The following is a 22,315-nucleotide window of genomic DNA, read 5'->3' on the forward strand; positions in this document are numbered from 1 at the left end:
CTGTAGAGGTCTCTGCGTCCCTCCATCCATATGCCTCCCCAGACCATCACTGATCCACCACCAAACCGGTCATGCTGAACGATGTTACAGGCAGCATAACATTCTCCACGGCTTCTACAGACCCTTTTATGTCTGTCACATGTGCTCAGGGTGAACCGGCTCTCCTCTTTGAAAAGCACAGGGTGCCAGTGGTGGACCTGCCAATTCTGGTATTCTATGGCAAATGCCAGTCAAGGTCCACGGTGCCAGGCAGTGAGCACAAGCCCCACTAGAGGATGTCAAGCCCTCAGGCCACCTTCATGAAGTCTGTTTCTGATTGTTTGGTCAGAGACATTCACACCAGTGGCCTGCTGGAGGTTATTTTGTAGGGCTCTGGTAGTGCTCATCCTGTTCCTTTTTGCCCAAAGGAGCATTTACCGGTCCTGCTGATGGGTTAAGGATCTTCTATGGCTCTGTCCAGCTCTCCTAGAGTAACTCCCTTTCTCCTGGAATCTCCTCCATGCCCTTGAAACTGTTCTGGGAGACACAGCAAACCTTCTGGCAATGGCACACATTGATGTGCCATCTTGGAGGAGTTGGACTACCTGTGCAACCTCTGTAGAGTCCATGAATCGCCTCATGCTACCAATAGTGACACTGACCGTAGCCAAATGCAAAACTAGTGAAAAAACAGTCAGAAAAGATGAGGAGGGAAACATGTCAGTGGTCTCCACCTGTAAAACCATTCCTGTTTTGGGGGTTGTCTCATTGTTGCCCCTCTAGTGCACCTGTTGTTAATTTCATTAACACCAAAGCAGCTGAAACTGACTAACAACCCCCTCTGCTAATTAACTGACCAGGTCAATATCTCAAGAAGTTTCATTGACTTGATGCTATACTCTGATTAAAAAGTGTTCCTTTAATTTTTTGTGCAGTATATATTAAAAGATACTAATAGGCAGCATTACTACAGAAATAGAAGCATATCAGAGCATTCTTACTATACAAATTACTGCATAAGAAAGCAGGAGAGCAAAATTGTATCTTCTTTGTTGCAACATAAGCATTTACTGGACATGAGTTGGCAACAAAGCCTTTTTTTTACAAAGTGATAATTACCAAGCAAGCTGTGTTGTGTTGTTGCCTAGTCTTAATGGGAATGCAGAAAGTACTGTTATTTGATGGCAGGGAATGCTGATATTTTGCTTGTGGCCTTAATTTTATGCTAACATGTACTAAGATATCCAGGATTGCTTAGGTGACAAGTTTATGAGCAGTTATCCTGTGCCTAGGACAGTGCATTCTGCTTTGATGAAGAGGGCACATGATCTTTGGTTTACCCACTGTTATATGTGCTTTCTTCACTTTTTTATACAGTATATAGGGTAAATGCAGCATTAAAAGCAAGCAAAATGTATCCTTTATTTACTGCCATATATCCCTCTGTTCTATATATTTGTATCATTGGAGCTGCATAGGGATTCATTAGATTAATGTGGCTGAAATTGTGAAGGAAAACATTTGAAGATATTTTGCCCCTGTTAGATATTAAAGCTGATTAACCACAACATTAAAACCACTAAGAGGTGAATTGAATAACATTGAGGAGATATGTTACACAGCAAGTGAACAGTTAGTTTTTGAAGGTGACATGTTGGAACCAGGGAAAATGAGCAAGCATTTGTATCTGAGCGACTTTGACAAGGGCCAAATTGTGATGGCTTGAATTGGTTCAGGGCATCTCCAAAATGGCATGTCTTGTGGGATATTACCAGTGTGCACTTATTAGCACCTACCAAAAGTGGTCCAAGGAAGAACAACTACTGGACCAATGGAAGCAAATGCTAGCCTTTCTTGTCTAACCCCACGGAAGAGTTACTGTAGCGCAAGTTGTTGAATAGCTAAATGCTGGCCATGAGAGAATGGTGTCAGAACACACAATGCAGAGCAGCTTGCTGTGTATGTGGCTGCACAGCCACAGACTGGTCACAGTGCCCATGCTGACACTGTCCACCACTGAAAGCGCCTACAATGGTGCATATAAGAACTGGACCAGGAAGCAATGGAAAAAGGTGGCCTGGTCTGCAGAATTATGTTTTCTTTTAGATCATGTGGATGGCTGGGTTTGTGTGTGTTGTATACCTTCTAAAGGCAATTTGGGCAATTTTCTGCTGGGAAGCCTTTAGTCCTAGCATTCATGTGGATGTTACTTAGACATGTACCACCTACCTAGATCTTGCCACACTACAGAAATTGTTCAGGAGTTGTTTGAATAACATGACAAAGAGGTCAAGGTTTTGACTTCCAAATTCCCCAAATCTTAATCTGATAGAGCATCTGTAGGAAAAAGAATTCTGATTCATAGAGGCCTGTGGTATACCGGGAAAGAGAGAAAGCAGGGGACCCATGACAGAACGAGGGATTGGCGCTGTAGGGACAGATCATACCCACTGATTGTGTTGAGGAGTGGTTGCGATCGAGGTGGGGTCTGCTCCAGGGATCCGAGGGTTGACTGCGTGAAAGTGAAGGGTGACAAGAGGACAACCGACCCCGAGTGGTCTGGCAGACGTCGACAGAGGCAGCCAAGATGGGGGTGGGGATTGAGAGGACCGCAGCTGCTGAAGTCTCTCCAGCTGAATGAGCAATGGGTGAGCTGGAAGACTTGGAAAGAGTTAGGCTCAGCTTGTTTGACCTAGTGTCTGGTGGTTTTTATTCTTGTTTTTAGTCTGGTTTTAAACATTTAGATTTTTCACTGTTTTATTTGATTATTTATGAACTTTGAGAACTGCATTTTGGACACTGTTTTTGTTTATTTTTTTCTTTCTTAATAAAATCACTGAACACTTTTCTACCATCCCGTTGCCTGTGTTTTGTCCCCATCTGCCAGCTCATTCGGTCATGTTATCACATGTTGGGTTCAAGAGGCTCTCAAAACAGGAAGAGGCAACAAGGAGTCAGATCCACATCGTCACAATGCCCCACCTTCCACATTACAGGGCTTAAAGGATCTGCTGCTAACATCTTGGTGCCAGATACTACAGGACACCTTAAGAGGTCTTGTGGATTCCATCCCTTAATGGGATAGAATTGTTTTGGTGGCATGAGGGAGACCTACACAATATTAAGCAGGTGTTTTTAATGTTGTGGCTGGCCAGTAAATATATTCACAAAAAAGTGTTTTAGTCCTGTATGGGGATCTTGTTCACTAGGCACATTCTGTTACCTCACCTGTCACACATGCTTTCACTGGACCAGTTTAGGGTAGATCAATAATCTTTAACACCAATGAGTTTGTGACATGGAAGATATGAAAGTAAAAATACAAACACGCAGTGCTTGGAATGTCCTCTGTGTGTACATCTGCATTATTAAATATCTGTTATAATGATTAGCAAGTGCATGTTTTTTTCTTTGGAAAAAATAATAAAAGATGAAACTGAACCGTGCATTTTTTTAAAAAAATAGTCTGGCATATTGACTGTCCCTATGTAGACTGGATTTGTTATTTTACTAATTAGAGTTCTAGGTTCTTGACTTTGTGTATGATCGAGTCAGATGTATTTTATTTTACATAAGTATGACAGTTTCAGAAGCAGCTAACTTACTAAGAGTTGCCAATATTTGTTGAAAAAGCATAGTTTTAAGTAAAACTGAATTTCTTTGTAGTTGTGTTTTATAGAGTCAATGCTGTTTTCTTTTAAAATTACCTCTTCATCTTTACAGTTGCATGCCAATTTATAATTCAGGTGAATGTGAAAATTTGAACGTAGCAAATTATTTATGTGTTTATATTGGGTATATATTTGTTTAACCAAAATGTCATGAATTCCAAAATGTACATTCCATGCTGTCATATATTGATTTATCTCAATATTTGTGTTTTTTTCTTTGAAGGGAAAAAACAACAACTCTGCATTACTCCACACACAAAATAGTGTAATCTGCACTTAGGTTTTTTGTTTTTTAATACCAAGGTGTTTGTTGTCTTTTTGAGCTAAAATGCTTTTATCGTAACATTTTTTTTAATGGTACTGAGAAACTTTTATCAGTTAAAACTGTCAAACAGGCTACTTTAGAATTCTTGAAATAGCATGCATTTTCCATGAATTTGTAAATAAACACATATAAAATGGGTAGGTGGATAGCAGAAGTTTAGCAATTCAGCAGCTGTTCATTATGGCTTTGTTTTGTTTCCTACTAAATTTGTGCGTACTTTTTCCTGTAATATCTTTTCAATTTTTTATCTTTAGTATTGGTTTTGATCTGGTCTCTCATAAAAAATAATCTGATGTTTTTATGTTTAAATGTAAATAAGCGTGTCTATCAGGTATTTCTTCCAATTGAGCATCTCTCTTTGCACTCTGCGTTTTATTTCAGACTAATTACATTTATTTGGGGAAGTACGTTTATTTTCCAATAGTCTTTTTATACTTTCACATACGTACTTTAAAATAAGCTGCAGTTCTCCTGTAAAATAAGTTAAAATGTAGTATATAACATTATAATGCATTATTTTCTGTTTCAGGAATTGCAGTGTGCAACATGCCAGCAGCTTCTGTCGAGGAAACTGCAGATTCAACAATGTGCCATATCTTGAATCTTTACAGACGAACAACCTGGCTACACCAAGCACTCCGAGAAGGCACTCGGGTTCAGAGCGTTGAACAGATACGAGAAGTTGCTTCAGGGGCTGCTCGTATCAGAGGAGAGACACTGGGAATCATTGGTCTTGGTCAGTAAAACAAAGAATATATGTAGGTTTTTACTTGAGCACAGTTTAGAGAAGTAACTTGCAATTTCTTTTCAGGTAGATGGAACAACTATTTTTTATTTTTCTTTTCTTAGAATATCAGAAAATCTTTTATTATGCATTTTGTCAGTTGTAACCAGTAAAGGTACAAATTTGCCCTAACCTTGTGTAATGAATGAATGAAATGTTGCCATCTCAAAGCACTGCTTGACGTTTAAACTTCCTCAGTAGTAATGCCCACTATCAATAGCTGTCTTTTTCTTTTTTTTTTCTTTTTTTTATAATTTTTAAGGAATTATTTTTCCCCATGATAGAATTTTAGCAATAATTTTCATGGGATGTAGGCATCACTATAAGAACCATGCCTGTCTTTTAATTACACGACTTGTGTTCCTTGATGTAAATCTCATGACTTTAAGTGAACAATGAAAGGTTAAACAAAATGCCCATAATTTCAGAAGCACCTGAGTGGTGTCTCTGTGACAAAACCAAAATAAACAGTAAGTTAAATCCCTCTGTCACAGGCCTGAATCATAAAATAAGCCAGTTTGACAGGAAATAAATATTAGGAGCAGGCAATGAAAATGTACATGTCTGCGTATTGATGTTAAGATGCAAATCTGAAAATACTAAAAGAAGAGTACTGTTTGCATGCAGTATGTATGTGAATTAAAGTGTTTTGTAGTAATAGTACTTCCTGCCATTTCTTAAATTGAAAAATTTATTGCTTTTGCAAATTTGTTAAATATCATTTGATTATGTATGGTCTTATTCTCAAGCTATTCTCATTTCTAAAAAAAAATCAATCAAATGCTGTTTAAAATTATAGTAGATAATGTCATGTGTTAACTAAGCAGTTTATTTGCTTGATGTAAGGAAGATTATCAATTTCATTCTAAATAAGTATTGCTCAGACCAAATTATACAAATCTAAATAATATATTTTTTGATATTTTTTAATGGTCCAAATTGGCAACATGGAAATTAAGAAAAAGAATACATCATATTTTGGTGACCACTACGTCACTTAATAAAGATTTCTTTTTATATCATGATGGCTTTGGCTTTGTTCTCTTGATATTATAATATTTTGGCCTATTTCAAAAAAAGTAAGAACATCTCTAGAAAACATTATGTGTTAACTGTGATGTATCATCTTTTCAACACCGGAAGTCAAGGAAGAGTTCGTATTAACTTGGAGTTTGTCTGCAATTCTTGTCACTTATTACAGTTCGTTCAGAAAGTTGAGCTTTAACTTATTGAATACTTCTCTGTTAGCAACTTTAGTGATAAAGAAGGTAAGCAATGCTTGGGTTCCAAGTATCCAAGTGCAGGATCCTATTTTGACAACTACACTGGTGAAATACTGTATAGATACCGTAGCTAGCTTTTGAATAATTAGGTAACCAAAACTTGTTTTTAATGCTACAGGTATCCTGATTTGACATCTGAGTTAATAATAAATAGCCAAATCACAAGCAACACTTCTTTTAGATTTAAATAGTTTGTAAAATATTGTCCTTATTTTAATCAGATAATTGCCTCCGTACTATGACCCATATTGGTCTAGTTTAACATGTACTTTAAATTGTGATTAAGCAACTAAGACAATAACCAACAATCCAGCAGAGACTGAAGCCTATTGACAGGCTGCTTAATTTACAGAAAGGTTGCAGTTTCGTTATCTCGAAGGTAGTTAACCCAAAAATGTTCTAACATTAAAAATAATAGAGCTTACAATTTGTTAAAATTATTGTAATATGGTTGCTGTATTTTGAAATTAGAGATTTTGTACCTTTATGGAATACTTCAGTGAAAGGGTGCAGTTTTAGTTTAATTTTCTTGGTCAGTGAAGGCAAGCAGATGACCCTGGACAGTGAAATCTTGATGATAAAGAGCTCTATTTTTTTTCTAAAGAATTGATAATGACCAAATTTCATAGTAAAACATAATAGTGTGGTTTGTAATTGTTCAGTCATGCTGTAGGTTTGTAATATGATCTACAGAAAACACTATATTGGATGCAATCAAAAAAATTTGAGCCTGAACCCCAGTTCAAAGATGTTGAATTTGTAAGTGGTCAAAGATTAACTTCTATGTTCTAATATATGTGAATTACGGGTTTTAAGTACTTGTGGTTTTTAATGTATGTTTCTTCTTTCAGAAACAAGTCAACATGGATTTTGAAAACAGCAAAATTAAGTATTCCTCAATCACACATTTCCTAATACTAGAGAATAATACAACTTTGAATATTCATTCTCAGACCTGTATCACATGTACCTAACCAGGTTTAGTCTGTTTCATGCGCCACAGGTCTGGCCAGCTTTAAAGTTCAACGACTAAAAGATGTTGGCACTCTGGATTAAATAATAATGAAAAATTAAAGAATGGTGATTAATGAAATAATAAATTATATAGGTATTAGTCATGGAGCAGCTTAATCCATTCTTCCTGGTCTGTGCACATTTGGTGTCCAGAATGTTGACTCCGGAAAAAAGCATTATCATACCCAGTTTTTTAAAAGAATCTCAACTTGAACTGTTTCATATAACTATATACATCACTATTACGTAGAATCCAAACAATAAAAGAATCATGGTAATTCTCCAACACCAAAGAAACTCAAAGTCCAGGTTGATTTCAGCAAGATCACAATTGTTTTGTATTGTTTAGTCGATGTTAAGATTGTGTTACTTATTGATTACATGTTTCAGAAGGAGCACATCATTATACAGTACAAGCAAATATAAAATTTTAGGCATCTGTAGTGGCAGATGTAGCACTACATTTTACAAATGACATGACAGACAGAAATATATCTGGAAGGGGTTGAGCATCCATTAAACTTGACTCACCTGAACTCTGACTTAAGAACCATGGGCACTTATGAATTTAAGAACCATGGACACATAAATGGCTCATTTTCTAGTGGAATGGGGTTAACTGAAGATTTTCTTTCCCTTTCCTCCATTTCCAGCTGTGTCAATTTTTTCAGTTAGCAGAATCTACTGTTGATATGATTTATATCCCATTTTACACACGTGTGGTCTTTCTATTGGTGTTTATTTAAATAATTGTGTCTGTGGCATTTAGTCAGGGGTAATCAGTAAGAAAAACTGTCAACATTCCCTTCTGATATATGACAGTGTTCTCCATTGCAGTGCATAGGTTACAAGTGATGCTCTGTGAAACATTCGTTTTGAAGTGATACCATACCCACCCTATTCTCCAGACCTAGTCCTTTGCAAACTGCCATCTGTTCCCTAATCTGAAAGACCATCTCTGAGGGATTCACTGTGCCAGTGACAAAGGCGTCACATTTGCTGCAGTAGAGTAGTTTACACAAGCAAGGCAAAATGCTTTATTTGAGTGTTCCCATGTTCATTAGTTTTCAGGAAGATCATTTTAAAAAATAAAACCTGCTTGGTTTTAATGATGTTCTCTTAATAAATAGGTCGGGCTCAAAACTTTTTGATCATCTCAACTTCTATGTTCTGTGGTGAAAATGTATAAATAATGAAAGTAGTTAAAAACCATATAAACATTTGTTAAGTGCATGGAAGAGAAGATTGCCAAGTTACTGCCTAGTGGACATTTAAGGTTTTCTCACCAATGATTTAATAATTTAGTAACCTGCTCTAAAACAGTTAATAATATCAAAAAATATATCAAAGATAATATGGTCATCCACTTTTATTTGAAGTATTTTTTCCAAAAATATTTCATGATCTGATATTTTAATCTTTAGGGTTCCAAGTGTTTCAGAATTGTAATAAGTATGCCAATTTTGCCCACGATAAGTTAAACCATTCTTTATTTATGAGTGCCATTGACCTCATACCAGGAATAGTTAAATGGTGCTCATGGATTCCTAACTAATGACTATTTGTCAAATTTAATAAATAAATAAGAAAAACAAAGAACTCTATAAAGATCGGAGTTCTTTTTTACATTGTGACTGTGACTGTACTGAACAGTTGTATAAGAAATATTGTATTTTACAGTTCCTTTTTATGTACTAGCCTAGAAATTATGCTGATGTTTAATGGACGATCTGCTGTAATTTTGAAATGTTTATACAATATACTAAAATTTAGACAGACTCGAAACTTCATGTGAACGTCATGTGTAGTTAAAACGTCATAAGGGCAAAATTCTTTTCAAATAAAATGGCTGCACAACCAATCACATTAGTTTCCATTCCAAATATTTTCTTGTAAAAGTTTATATCTGCAATAGGTGTAATCATCTATTGAGAAAAATTTTGCTTTACATTATAGATACTGAAAATGAGGCCCATTTAAACAAAAAATATTTTAGTTTAAATATCTTTAACTAACTAGCTCTCAAATTGTAATAAATTGGAAGTGTTCATCTAGGTTATATATAATTTTTTATAAATCTCTAGCCAATTGCCTTCTTCTATAGCTACTATGAAATGTAAAATATGTAATGGGTTTTGCACTTTTCAGGTAAAAATTATTTTTTAAGTCTCGGACCCTCAATTTAGCATGTTTTAATTTGTAAATATCTTGTGCTTTATTTGTATGTTTTTTTAAATTCTGTACAGTTAGTGTAAACGAAAAGTTAAGTCAAAGATTATTTCTTTTTTTTTCTTTTTCTTAATTTTTATACAGTACAATACATTTATAACCACTTTGATGCAATTGCTTTGGTTCTTTATTTCAAAGAATATTAGAAGATATATATCTGAATAATTCTTATGGAAGTAAAAGTAATATAATTTTCTTCTTTAATAACTTCAGACTTCTTTCCTGAACATTTTAGTATAGAGTATTCCTAAAGTTATCTGTTTACTGTTCATCTGTTTAAATATTTTTAATTTAGATTTTTTTTTACTTTGCATGGTCAGCAGTTACATGTATTTCTAACTATATTTGGCCAACCATAACTTTTTGCATCAAAGTATTAATTTTCCTTTTCCATTTTCTGTTTGTAGGCCGTGTTGGGCAGGCAGTAGCACTGAGAGCCAAAGCATTTGGGTTTAATGTGCTTTTTTATGACCCATATCTCTCTGATGGCATTGAGCGTGCATTAGGTCTTCAACGAGTCAACACTTTGCAAGATTTATTATTTCACAGTGACTGTGTCACCCTGCATTGCAGCCTTAATGAGCACAATCATCATTTAATCAATGATTTCACAATTAAGCAGGTAAGAAAGAAGTTGATGTTATTGTAGAAAGAGTAAATATGATGATGTTATTTTGACAAAAGAAAGCATCATTGCACATTGTAAAAGGAATTTGTAATAATGGGTTTGAAGGGGACTAGAGTATTCATAATTATTTTTTTCTCTTTCATAATTTTTTGTCTTCAAATTAAATATCCATAAAGTTAATGCTATCTTCTTAGTCTCTCTTAATTACAATCCACAGTATATATCTTGTTTGTCCTATTTCCAAGAAATGTTCAGTTTTAAATAGTGACTATTCTTGCTGTTTCTCTGTCAGATGAGGCAAGGTGCATTCCTGGTAAACACGGCACGGGGAGGCCTAGTAGATGAAAAGGCTCTTGCTCAAGCCCTGAAAGAAGGCAGGATACGAGGGGCAGCCCTTGATGTACATGAAACAGAGCCCTTCAGGTAGCTATTCTACTCTTATCTGACTGGTGACTAAGACTAACTCTAAGTATTGTTAGTATTATAGTAAGTACTAATGAAGGTTTGAAGTGAGCTCCACTAATGGTATTTGAATATTGTTATTTTTAATTTTACTATTTGACCATTACCAATTCTGTTCATCTTTCATCGGTCCGGTTTTAGTTTTATATAAACAGTTTTCGTTTTATAAGTATTCATGTTTGTGAAGGAAGGTACAGCCTAATAAACTTCGAATATGACACTGTGAAAAATGTTGATTCAGTCCCATAATGACTAATTTATAATGATGATGTAGATGAAGTTACTTAATCTGCTGAAAACACATTTTTATTGTATTATTTTCATAGTACTTGAAAGATTAAGATGATGATATTCTCAAGCTAAATTAAATGCCCTTTTGACTATGAAACGTAAAGCAAAATTCTGTTCTACAATCTCTACTACTGAATTTTTAGGGTGCGAGTAACAACGTAAATGTGAACTTGGATCAGTATGTTAGGAGAAAGAGCGCATTGCCACAACCACCACATGACAGACCACCTGGATTGCAACCTGAGTGCTGTGGGTGACACCTCTGCACCACCCTGGAACAGGAAAAGCCGTGAAATTAATTGAATTATAGCAGTATCTATGTTTAAGTCATCAATATTTTTCTGTGAATTTCTAAGACCTTGAAATTTTAACATTAGCCTGTTGATGTAAAAACCTTTATGTGGAAATGCTGTTTACATTTTATACACCTACCATATATATTTGCGTATAAGTTGGGTCTTGAAACCCAAAAAATCGATCATAAAATCAGACCCCTACTTATACGACAGTTCAAGAATGCGACACTTAATAAATTTTTTTTTACATTTCTTCCTCCAATCTCGCACCAATTTCTCAGATGCATCAGATTTTGTTGCAGCAGTGCAGTTACCAATTTCTTTCACCAATTCAACAACTTTTAATTTAAAACCAGCTTCATATTTTCTTCTGATCAAACACTTCATCGTAGATAAGGGATGCTCTTACGATAAAAGTGTAAGAGGGTGTGAGATACAAAAAACACAGAACAGTACAAATGTCGCTTCAGAATAGTTCAGGTATTATCGTGTGGTCACGTAGGCACAATACATAGAGAAAAAAAAGGCAGTGTGCTCCGTGGTTACTCTCTCAGGTGTACGTTAGCATATCATAATCCCTTGGACCAATAGCATGAGTTTTCTGCATTTGACTTATACAGCCGACATTATAAAATACCAGAAATTATATGGTAAAATCAAGCCTGACTTATCCACAGGAGAACTTAAACACGAGTATATACGGTATAGAGTAGTGCACCTCCTAGAGTTAGTACTTAACTTATTTTGTTTAAATCAACACTTTCTTGAATGCTCTTGATGCACAAAGTTAGAAAAGATGTACAAAAGGAGAGATAGGTGAAGCATTGAGAGGTTCTTTTAAAAACAAAAACAAAACATTTTTTGGATAGCTGGAGAAAAGAACAAATGCCACTGCGTTACATCATTGTAATTTATAAGAAAAGAGTTATTTAATAAAAAGCTGTGACAATTCTAAGTTATTTTGTTTGAGCATAAAAATGATCTGTTGTTGCACGATTGAAGCACGAAGATGATGACAATTTATTTTAACACATACAATACCATTTTCTATGAAGGATAGACTGACATTAACCATTGTTTTTCTATGGCTAAAACACAGGTCCTAGCTTAAAAGCCAGGACCAGACACTCTTATTACCAGCTACAACGTCTCAGTCTCTATGGCAGGGGCCCTCACTGGAAATCAACTTTGCCCTTATGTGATAAGATGATCAATACTAGACCTTGTAACATCACAGAGATGTCTCTCGGTGGTACACACTGGGCACCCAAGTTCAAACAAAGGACCATAATTCAATAATTAACAACATTGATGAAAGAGAGCAAGCTATTTATAATCTATAACCTTTTAATCCTTATAATTCTAAGTGGCAATGTAACGTTAAGCTTCCTGGTAGTAACTCCTGGGAAAACTGGAAATTAAGGTCAAAGCTGTTTTTTTTTTTTTTTTTAAGTTAAGACCGCAAAATGATAGCAAAAGTTCAGAAACAATATCTTTATGATCAAACAGTTAACTTTGTGAGCTGGAATGTTAAAGGGCTGAATCACAAATTAAAGAAAAAGAAAGTATTCTTTCACCTAACAGGTCTAAATACTAAAATAGTATTTTTACAGGAGACCCGCTTATTAAGCAAAAATCAGTTTCAGCTGCAAAGAGACTAGACTGGCCAAATATTCCATTCCAGCTTTACAAAGAAAACTAGAGACGTGGGAATTCTTAAACATAGAACAATAACATTTGTAGTAACAGATGTGTTACAGTGTGATTGTCATGGGTAATTTATTTAACTGTAAAGTGATTCTGATAAATATCTATGCACACAATGTAGATGACAGGGACTTCATCCAAAATGTATTTGACACTGCAAAAACAATTACACAGTTTGTAACTGATCACAACTTATCAAACCCCTGGAGATTTCTAAATCCAAACTCAAGAGCATACGCCTTCATCTCACCAGTGCATAACTGCTACTGAAGAATTGATTATTTTCTTATAGATAATAATTTCTTGCCTACAATTAAATCTTTTAAGTATGACGCTATCATTGTCTCCTACCACGTTCCTTTGATCATGGAGCTAAAATCACTATGCCTGACATATTCATCTCGCAGATGGCATCTTAACCTACATTTATTGGCAGACAAGAACTGTACAGAATTTATATCCAAACAAATCTGTTCTTTTTTAGAGACAAATACATCCTCAGAGGTTTCTGCAGGAATCCTCTGGGAAACTCTGAAGGCTTTCTTTAGAGCACAGATTATCTCATATCTTTCCCACAAAAATAAATTGGAAACCAAGAAGGTATCAGAGCTAATCAGTGAAATTACTAGAATAGATCAAGAACATGCCAGGTGTCCAAATGAAGCACTTCATAGGAAAAGACAGGCTCTGTATTCAGAACACAACCTCTTAACAACTAAAGAAACAGAACAACTAATTTTTAAATCAAGACACCATTACTATGAACACAGAGAAAAAGCTAATACGATTTTAGCTCAACAAATCTACAAGTGGGAAGCTTGCAATTCAATCCCAGCAATTACGAACACAGACGGAGACAAAATCACTGATCATAAAAATATAATGCAAACATTTAGAGACTACTATAAGCCCTTATATTCTACTGAGTTAAAAGAAGACAAGACACAACCTATTGCATTTCTGGATGCATTACAGATACCACAACTAGATGCTCTCAGTGCAGAGAAATTGGAAAAACCTCTGGCACTATCAGAATTACTAGATACTATAAACTCACTTCAGAGTGGGAATGCATCAGGCCCTGATGGCTACCCTGCTGAATTTTATAAAAAAATTCTCAATTAAGCTAGCTCCCCTTTTATTAGCAATATTTACAGAAGCTAGAGACAATAAAATTCTACCGTAAACTTTTTGTCAATCTGTAATTACTGTCTTTCCTAAGCAAAATTAGGACTTACTACAATGCACATCATACAGACCAATCTTACTTTTGAATAATGATGTAAAGATACTCTCCAAAGTCCTAGACAGAAGGATTGAGAAAGTGCTTCCTTCAGTAATATCATAAGAACAAACTGGATTTATTAAAAGCAGACATTTCCAATCTTTGACGCCCTTTTAATGTGATATACTCACCCACAAAATCAAACACCCTGGAGATGATTTTATTGCTGGATGCAGAAAAAGCATTTGTAATGGTTGAATGGAACTACCATTTCACCATATTGTAGAAATTTGGGTTTGGCCCAAATATTTGTGCATGGATCGAACTACTGTATAGCAGTCCAGAAGCTTCAGTTTGCATTAACAATATTAACTCAGACCAGACTACTTCAAACTAGAACGTGGTACTAGACAAGGATGTCCCTTGTCACCACTTCTGTTTGCCACTGGCAGCTCACAGTCAAAATGCTTATGAGATAAAGGGGATTATCAGAGAAGGACTTGAATAGAATTTTTCTGTAAATGCAAATGATATGGTATTGTATATATCTGATCCACAAAATACTGTGCCTGCAGGCCTAACAGCACTAACAGAATTTCAAAAGATTTCTGGTCTCAGAATTAATTTGAACAAAACCATGCTCTTTCCAGTGAATTCTCAACACAATATATTAAATTGGACACCTTCCCTTTTATCATTGCAGATCAGTTTAAATACCGTGGGGTAAACATCACAAAAACATAAAGATCTTTATTACCAAAATTTTGCTGTCTGCATGGAAAAAAATTAAGCAAGACTTGCATAGATGGTCTACCCTCCATCTCACTTTAGCTGGAAGAATTGACATGGTCAAGATGAATATCTTTCCTCAGCTTCTCTTTCTATTTCAAAACATTCCAATATACATCAATAAATTATTTTTTAAGAAATTATATTCAACCATAATCTCATTTATTTGGGATTCAAAACATCCATGTATCCAAAAGGCGACCCTACAAAGACCTAAGGAAGAAGGTGGCATGGCTTTACCTAACGTTTAGTTTTATTACTGGGTGGTGAATATGCAAACTATAAAAACCTGGACATTGACACAAATAGAGGAACATACACAGGCTTGGTCCAACAATAGAAATAAAATACTGCACTACTTCTTTATATTCCTTGCTTTGTACCCCAATACATACAAGTCATCACAATGTTTTTACTGTTTGGAAAATATTTGAGATTAAATCACTTAGAGATCTTTATATAGACAAAGTCTTCGCACCCTATGAATAATACACTCTAAATTTAACTTTCCAGCAACACATTTCTTTTACTACCTTCAAATTAGAAACTTTGTCAAACAAAACCTACCCAATTTCCCTCACCTCCCACCTATCTCTATTTTGGAAGAAATATTGGTCAGTTTTGAGGACTCAAGACAGCATTTCTGTAATATATAAAAACATTTTAAAGTCCTCCCTTTCAAATATCCCAGAGTACAGTGGGAAAATGATCTCTCACTCTACATCTTAGAAAAGGTATGGAAGGCAGCAATGCACTGAATTCACTCAAGCACCATATGCACAAAGCATACAATTATTTAATTTAAAATTATATATTGAGCGCATCTGTCTCGTTTAAAATTGTCCAAAATGTTTACAGGGCAAGATCCAACCTGCAAACATTGCAATCAAGTTTCAGCCTCATTAGGCCACATGTTTTGTGCCTGCACCAAATTAACATAATTTTGGACAAAAATCTTTAAATGGCTTTCAGACAGTCTTGGTGTCACAATCCTTCCTAATCCACTTACAGCTGTGTTTGGCGTACTTCCAGGCAGGCTTAAAGTGGAGAAGGATAAACAAACTGTAATTGCCTTTACATCACTATTGCCATGTAGGCTTATTTTGCTCAACTAGAAGAATTCTAACTCACCTCTTTTTAGTGAGTGGACAATTGATGTTATGTTATGTATTATCTAAAATTGGAAAAAATCTAATTCTCACTTAGAGGATCTGTACAAAACTTTTTCAAAACCTGGTGGAATCTGAGCAACACAATTTTAGAATAAGCATTGAGGAATGGGATTCTCTCTCTTTTTTATTCTATTTGTTTTAATTCATTTATTTATCTACATATTTTTAATAATAAAGTTTTACTCTGCTAACCTAGCTCTCTTTCTCATGGGTGGAGGTCGATTTGTTTCAAACCTAGTTTTGTTAAACTTGACTTGCTTGTATGGAATGTTATTTGATTTTAATCAAATTGGTAAAATGTAAAAAAAAAAAAAACATTGATGAACATAACTTTGCACCAATGATCAACCAGAAGAATTGCCTTATGTGAACTCCAGGAAACCAGTAGAAAGATATATTTTTCTTTGTTTAAAAACCCTTGTAAGACCCTAGCTTGTGTTGTGCATAGTGGGATCCCGTAGCTTATAGGGTGTGGCCACAACAGATGTTGGGGCAATCCCTTTACTCCATATGGCAATTGCGCTGGACTGGAAGGGTCTAATACTTGTCTGTATTGGAATTGGACAAAGTTGTTATTAGTCCAGCCTTGCTGAGGAATAGCAAGTATACAAGCAAGAGAGAGACCCACATAAAAGCAATCCATTTGCCTTGCTAATGACTGGAGATGACTGATCATTAGCCGACCCAGCAGGCGCTAACTTTGCTAGCAGCCAAGGACATTGTGTAAAAACCTTGAAGAGAAACTGTAGTTCTGCCTGTAACCTGAAGGTGTGACCTATGTCTAAGAAGGAGGCTAGCTCCTGAACAAAGAAAGAAAACGTACCAAAAATCCTATCCATTTGTCTGGAGAAAATCAACCAGGAAAGGAACAAAACATCACTTTTGTTAGAACTATAAGTATAGCCACTTTGATTCTAAGAACTATTAATGTTAACTTAGTAGTTTAAAAAAAAAAACAGCTAATTTATGATAGTATTGGTGTAACTGAAACTAAAAGGTGATAATCTTGTGAAGCATAACTTCTAACTGTTATTAAGCTTCATCCTAACTCCTGTGAGATAATGCTTTGTAGCATGCATACACACACATATTTGCATATATACATCTTCTATTGTCCTTATGTTATAAATATATTACTTTTTTTCAAAAAGCTTGTTTGGGCTATTTATGAAAGTCAGTCTACCACGGTGACAATCCACAACAGAGATAGTGAAATTGTTAATGCTGACTTTTGCCTATTTATGAATCTTATTCGTAAATTTACCAGATCTCTTCATATTTCTGGTGTCCCAGCCAGAAAATAAAACAGGTCCCTCACTTTTTCTACTACTACACTGTGAACATTATGGGAATTACTGCTATTTTTATTATTTGTTTAACAGACATGTTTATCCACCGTAACTTACAGTACAGGATATTTTACAGCGGTTTACAGATATTTCTACACTTTGGTACTGGCAGGTGTGACTTGTTCAGCATCACACAGTGACTTTTAATACCTTGTTAAAGGCCTGTAAATCTTAAAATTGCCTTAATGTAGAATTCACATTTTTGCATTATGTTTTATAGTTTACTGCCTTGGAGAATTACATTATTTGTGTTCTTTATATTGAGAGTGATGCCTTGTTATCAAGTGGATTATTGTGAAAGTGTTCTAAGCAACTACCTGCATGTGTAATGCTTCCATTTTTCATCTTTCATCATTGTTTTTTGTGAATGAAAATGTTAAAACTAATTATTGTTTTAAAAGAAATAAGAAATATATAGATAATTGTGAAAAATATAGTAGAATGCACAGCTTTGTCTTACAGTTGTCTGGTAATATTTATTTGTAGTCAAACATTGATTTATTTTGAAAGCCTGTTTTAACAGTGTCTCATAACATCTTCTTCACAACATATTTAGAAGGTCATAGTGACATTTTAAGAGATTGTTTTAATATTTTTTTGTAGTTTTAGCCAAGGTCCTTTAAAGGATGCCCCAAATCTCATCTGTACTCCACATGCTGCGTGGTACAGTGAACAAGCGTCTATTGAAATGAGAGAAGAAGCCGCAAGAGAGATCCGCAGGGCTGTTACAGGTAAATAACAAAAATCTCAAATTGGAGTTAATCCATTTAGGATGGCAGAGGTATTTGCACCTATCCTGGCAAAACTGAACACAACAGGAGATACCCCAATGTTTTTCAAAAAACATAATATGGCAGCAGGTTGGGGGGCATGTGGTGAGGGCTGTGTAGGACTTGTACATATATGAACAAAACTACTTAAAAGAGAACTCTGAATATTGTTGCATGAAGCTTAAAGGTTGAAAAAAAGGGCTCAAACTATAAATATTAAGTAGAAGCTTCATTGCATACTCGTCAGGAAACAAATAGTCACTGATATTTCATCTATCTAATATACTGTACATTAAGAGCATGAATATATCCCAAATTGGCTTTCACAGTCGTCGTTCTATATAGATGACCTTAGGAAAAATTGTGTGGGCATGGAAGAAATATGCAAAACTAGGCACCTAGACATTAATAACACTTCTGCTTATTAATTGAATTAACTGACTCAAAATCAGAATTTACATATGTGATTTATATTGATATCTTCAGACACATTTGTCTCACTCTTTTTGAAAGCCACTCTTTTTCTAAGCAGTATGTAGCAGATGCTCCCATGTAAAGTTCAAACAGGCAGCATGTACAAATAACATCTTTCACTGCCTTGAGTGTCTACTTGAGGCTTTGGCATTGAAACTTTCAAAAGTCTTATATTAGACTGATTAACACAGACGTCATTTTCAGTAAAGAAAAACTTCCACAGAAGTTGTCATTACTTTGTGCTGTATTTTTTGGATTTTACATTAAATGATGGAGGTAGGAATTTGATATCTTGTGCGTATCCTTTTCTGAGTATTCTTTAGACTAATGCAATGTTAAAACTTCAACTTTCAAAATTCCAAATAAAAACAATTTCAAGTGATTTGAATGCTTTGCTGATTTTAACTAAAAATTGGTAAAGAATGAGAGTGTTTGTATACATGTATGAATAGGGCAAGTTCTAGCTTTTGCAAATGTATATTAGATTAAACCTGAACAAAAAAAGATTGTCTGCTTGGGTAGGCATGTCAGATTATCTATCAAGAAAAAGGAACACTCTGGCCCACCAGTGGAAGCTTGGCCTAAGAACAGAATCGGGTCAGAAACTAGAGATACTTGGGTATCACAAAGTAAAATTTTTGCATCTGAGGACCTGACTGTTATGCAAGGTGATTTGAAAATTAAGCAGTGAGCTAATAAACAAGACAAAAAGAATATCAGTTAAAACTATGAAAAGCAGTTTCCCTTTTGAGTACTACACAAAAAGTGCAACATTTGAACCAAGATATTTTATTACTGAAGTATTGTATGGCAAAATAATTAACTGATTATTTAACATAGAAATGTTTGTAAGATAATAGCATGATAAATATTAGTTGGAATAAAAAAAGAATACAGAAGTAGATAATTTACATAACTGATATCTTAATTATATGTTTTATGGGTTGTCAGATAACTAGAAGGAAATTGTGTAGTTTAAAAGAAGTATGAAACCACCTTAGCAGGGGAGTTCTGAGGTAGGCAAAACAGTTCATTAGGAAGTGATTGTTTCTGTTTGCTTATGTTCAAAAGTACTATGTATAAGCTCAACAAGTTAGAGATCATCATCCTGAAGATTTAAAGGGAGGTCTGAATCTGATTCATCACTGCTGAATTATTTTAAGAATACTATTTTCTTTATTACATATACTTTTAACAGTTTTATAGAGGCTAATAATTTAAATAGGTAACAAGCTAAAGTGTTATATTTGATATGATCTTTATTTAATCTTTTAAATTTGTATTTTATTTTATCTTTTAATAAATACAATAAAATCTTTTAATACTAATTTGATCTAGGTTCTTTCATTTTTCTGGCCTCAGAAGTTAAGATGCGGGGTGTCAACCTTGGGGTTTTATTTAAGGGTTAGGCAGAGTTAGGAATGTTAAATACAGGTCTGTGGGGCAGTGGGCTATGACAGATAAACAAAACATGATACAGTCAAGCACGTGCTGTTAGAACTAGAGATGTGGAGCTGCCGGGTGAACTTTTAAGAGCCCTAAGGTGTTAATTACCTCCATATTACCTCCCCTTAGCCTGGGAAAGAGGAATGAATAACCTGGTATCCCTTCAAGTCTGACTCTAAATAAAGAAATCTCCAATTTCAAAAGATAAACAGAATAGAGAAGTTAGTTTATTTTTATTGTCATGGTTATATTTTTAAATGGATGACCAACAATAGAGATGCAATAAGGACAGCTATTCAACAGCTCTAATCAGGGTTTGCTAGACTAAAATTGTTAGTCTTCTGCCGGGATTTAATAGTTGAGACCAATTGGGTTTCTCTAACACAAGCAATGACAACATTTATTTATATAGCACATTTTCATACAAACAGTTGCTCAAAGTGCTTTACATAATGAAGAACAGAAAAATAAAAGACACAGTAAGAAAATAAAATAAGTCAACATTAATTAACATAGAATAAGAGTAAGGTCCAATGGCCAGGGTGGACAGAAAAAACAAAAAAAACTCGGCTGAAGAAAAAAATAAAATCTGTAGGGATTCCAGACCATTAGACTGCCCAGTCCCCTCAGGGAATTCTACCTAACATAAATGAAACAATCCTCTTTGGATTTAGGGTTCTCACGGAAGGACTTGATGATGATGGTCACATAAACTTCTGCCTTTTAGTCCATCCATCATTGTTGGAGCATCATGATGCTTGGAGTAGGTGGTGGTGGTGCAGAAGGCCGCCTCACCACTTCTTTTAAGTTTTGTTCTTGGAATTCTAAGGAGATATTTATTTGAGGATCTAATGTTACGATTTGGAATATAAGGTGTCAGACATTCTGATATATAAGATGGGGCGAGATTATTTAAGGCTTTATAAACCATAAGCAGAATTTTGAAGTCAATCCTGAATGACACAGGTAACCAGTGTAGTGACATCAAAACTGGAGAGATGTGCTTGGATTTTCTTTTCCTAGTTAGGATTCTAGCAGCTGCATTCTGCACTAGTTGAAAACGATTTATGTCTTTTTTGGGTAGTCCTGAGAGGAGTGCGTTACAGTAATCTAGTCGACTGAAAACAAACACGTAAACTAATTTCACCGCATCTTTCAGTGATATAAGAGGTCTAACTTTAGCTATGTTTCTTAAGTGAAAAAATGCTGTCCTAACTGATTGATATGCGATTTAAAATTCAGATTACAGTCAACAATTACCCCTAAGCTTTTTACCTCCGTTTTGACTTTTAATGCTAATGTATCCAGTTTATTTCTAATAGTCTCATTGTATCCATTATTGCCAATCACTAAGATTTCAGTTTTCTCTTAATTTAACTTGAGAAAGTTACTATTCATCCATTCTGAGATACAAGTCAGACATTGTGTTAGTGAATCAAAAGAATCGAGGTCATCAGGTGCTATTGATAAGTACAGCTGTGTGTCATCAGCATAGCTGTGGTAGCTCACGTTGTGCCCTGAGATAATCTGACCTAATGGAAGCATGTAGATTGAGAAGTGCAGCGGACCCAGGATAGAGCCTTGTGGAACACCATATAGAATATCATATGTCTTTGAGTTGTGATTACCACAAGTAACAAAGAATTTTCTCCCTGTCAGGTAGGATTCAAACCAATTTAAGACACTGCCAGAGAGGCCCACCCATTGACTAAGGCGATTTCTAAGAATATTATGATCAATGGTGTCAAATGCAGCACTCAGATCTTAGAGGATGAGAACAAATAAATGGCCTCTGTCTGCATTCACTCGCAAATCATTTACTACTTTAACGAGTCCAGTTTCTGTGCTGTGCAGGCAGCTTTGGGATCGTGTAGCTATTGTTATATGCTTAAATGCTTCCATTTCCACCACTGTTTTACAAATTCTTACAAAATGTCACAGACCAGCACCAGAGATGTGGACTTCAGTTTTGTTTGTAAAGTAGGGTGTAGTCCATTTAGAACTATATGTGGAAAAAAAAAAATTAAATCAGCCCTAGTGTGTGCAAATCATATTTTGTATATTTCTTTACTTTTTCTACAAAGGCAGCTTCTTTATTTTGGTTACCCATGTATATTATTCATTTTAGTTTACGGTTGTATTTGCATAACTGTGCAGCAAAGAGCATATACATAAAAGCACCAGAAATTTTACAGCTCATGAAGTGTAATTTTGCAAATGGCACATTTTATCTTGCAACCTAATGCTGTTCCAAAAATACGTCCACATATACCTCAAAACAAGCATCAGAGTTCAAAGCAGTGGAACGTTTAAAATGAATTTTAATGCTGATTTAGCTTCTTGTGAAGGTTGAAAATAACACCATTAACCAAGAGTCTCTGGTATGGTAGTAACATGGTCAAATTACTTATCTGAGGTGAT

At 35.0% G+C, this 22,315-nt stretch overlaps 1 protein-coding gene across 4 annotated transcripts in view; it reads left to right on the forward strand.

Annotated features, from left to right (window-relative positions):
* Positions 1–22,315, forward strand: part of LOC120527867 (C-terminal binding protein 1) — a 443,475-nt gene that overhangs the window by 415,403 nt on the left and 5,757 nt on the right. For all 4 annotated transcript variants that reach the window (XM_039751777.1, XM_039751778.1, XM_039751779.1 and 1 more), the window contains 4 exons: positions 4,505–4,711; positions 9,693–9,907; positions 10,206–10,336; positions 17,808–17,935. In XM_039751777.1, coding sequence (XP_039607711.1) covers positions 4,505–4,711; positions 9,693–9,907; positions 10,206–10,336; positions 17,808–17,935 — 681 coding nt within the window. The remainder of the gene's footprint in view (positions 1–4,504; positions 4,712–9,692; positions 9,908–10,205; positions 10,337–17,807; positions 17,936–22,315) is intronic.

Source organism: Polypterus senegalus, chromosome 4 (genome assembly GCF_016835505.1).
Source record: "Polypterus senegalus isolate Bchr_013 chromosome 4, ASM1683550v1, whole genome shotgun sequence".
Lineage (NCBI taxonomy): Eukaryota > Metazoa > Chordata > Cladistia > Polypteriformes > Polypteridae > Polypterus > Polypterus senegalus.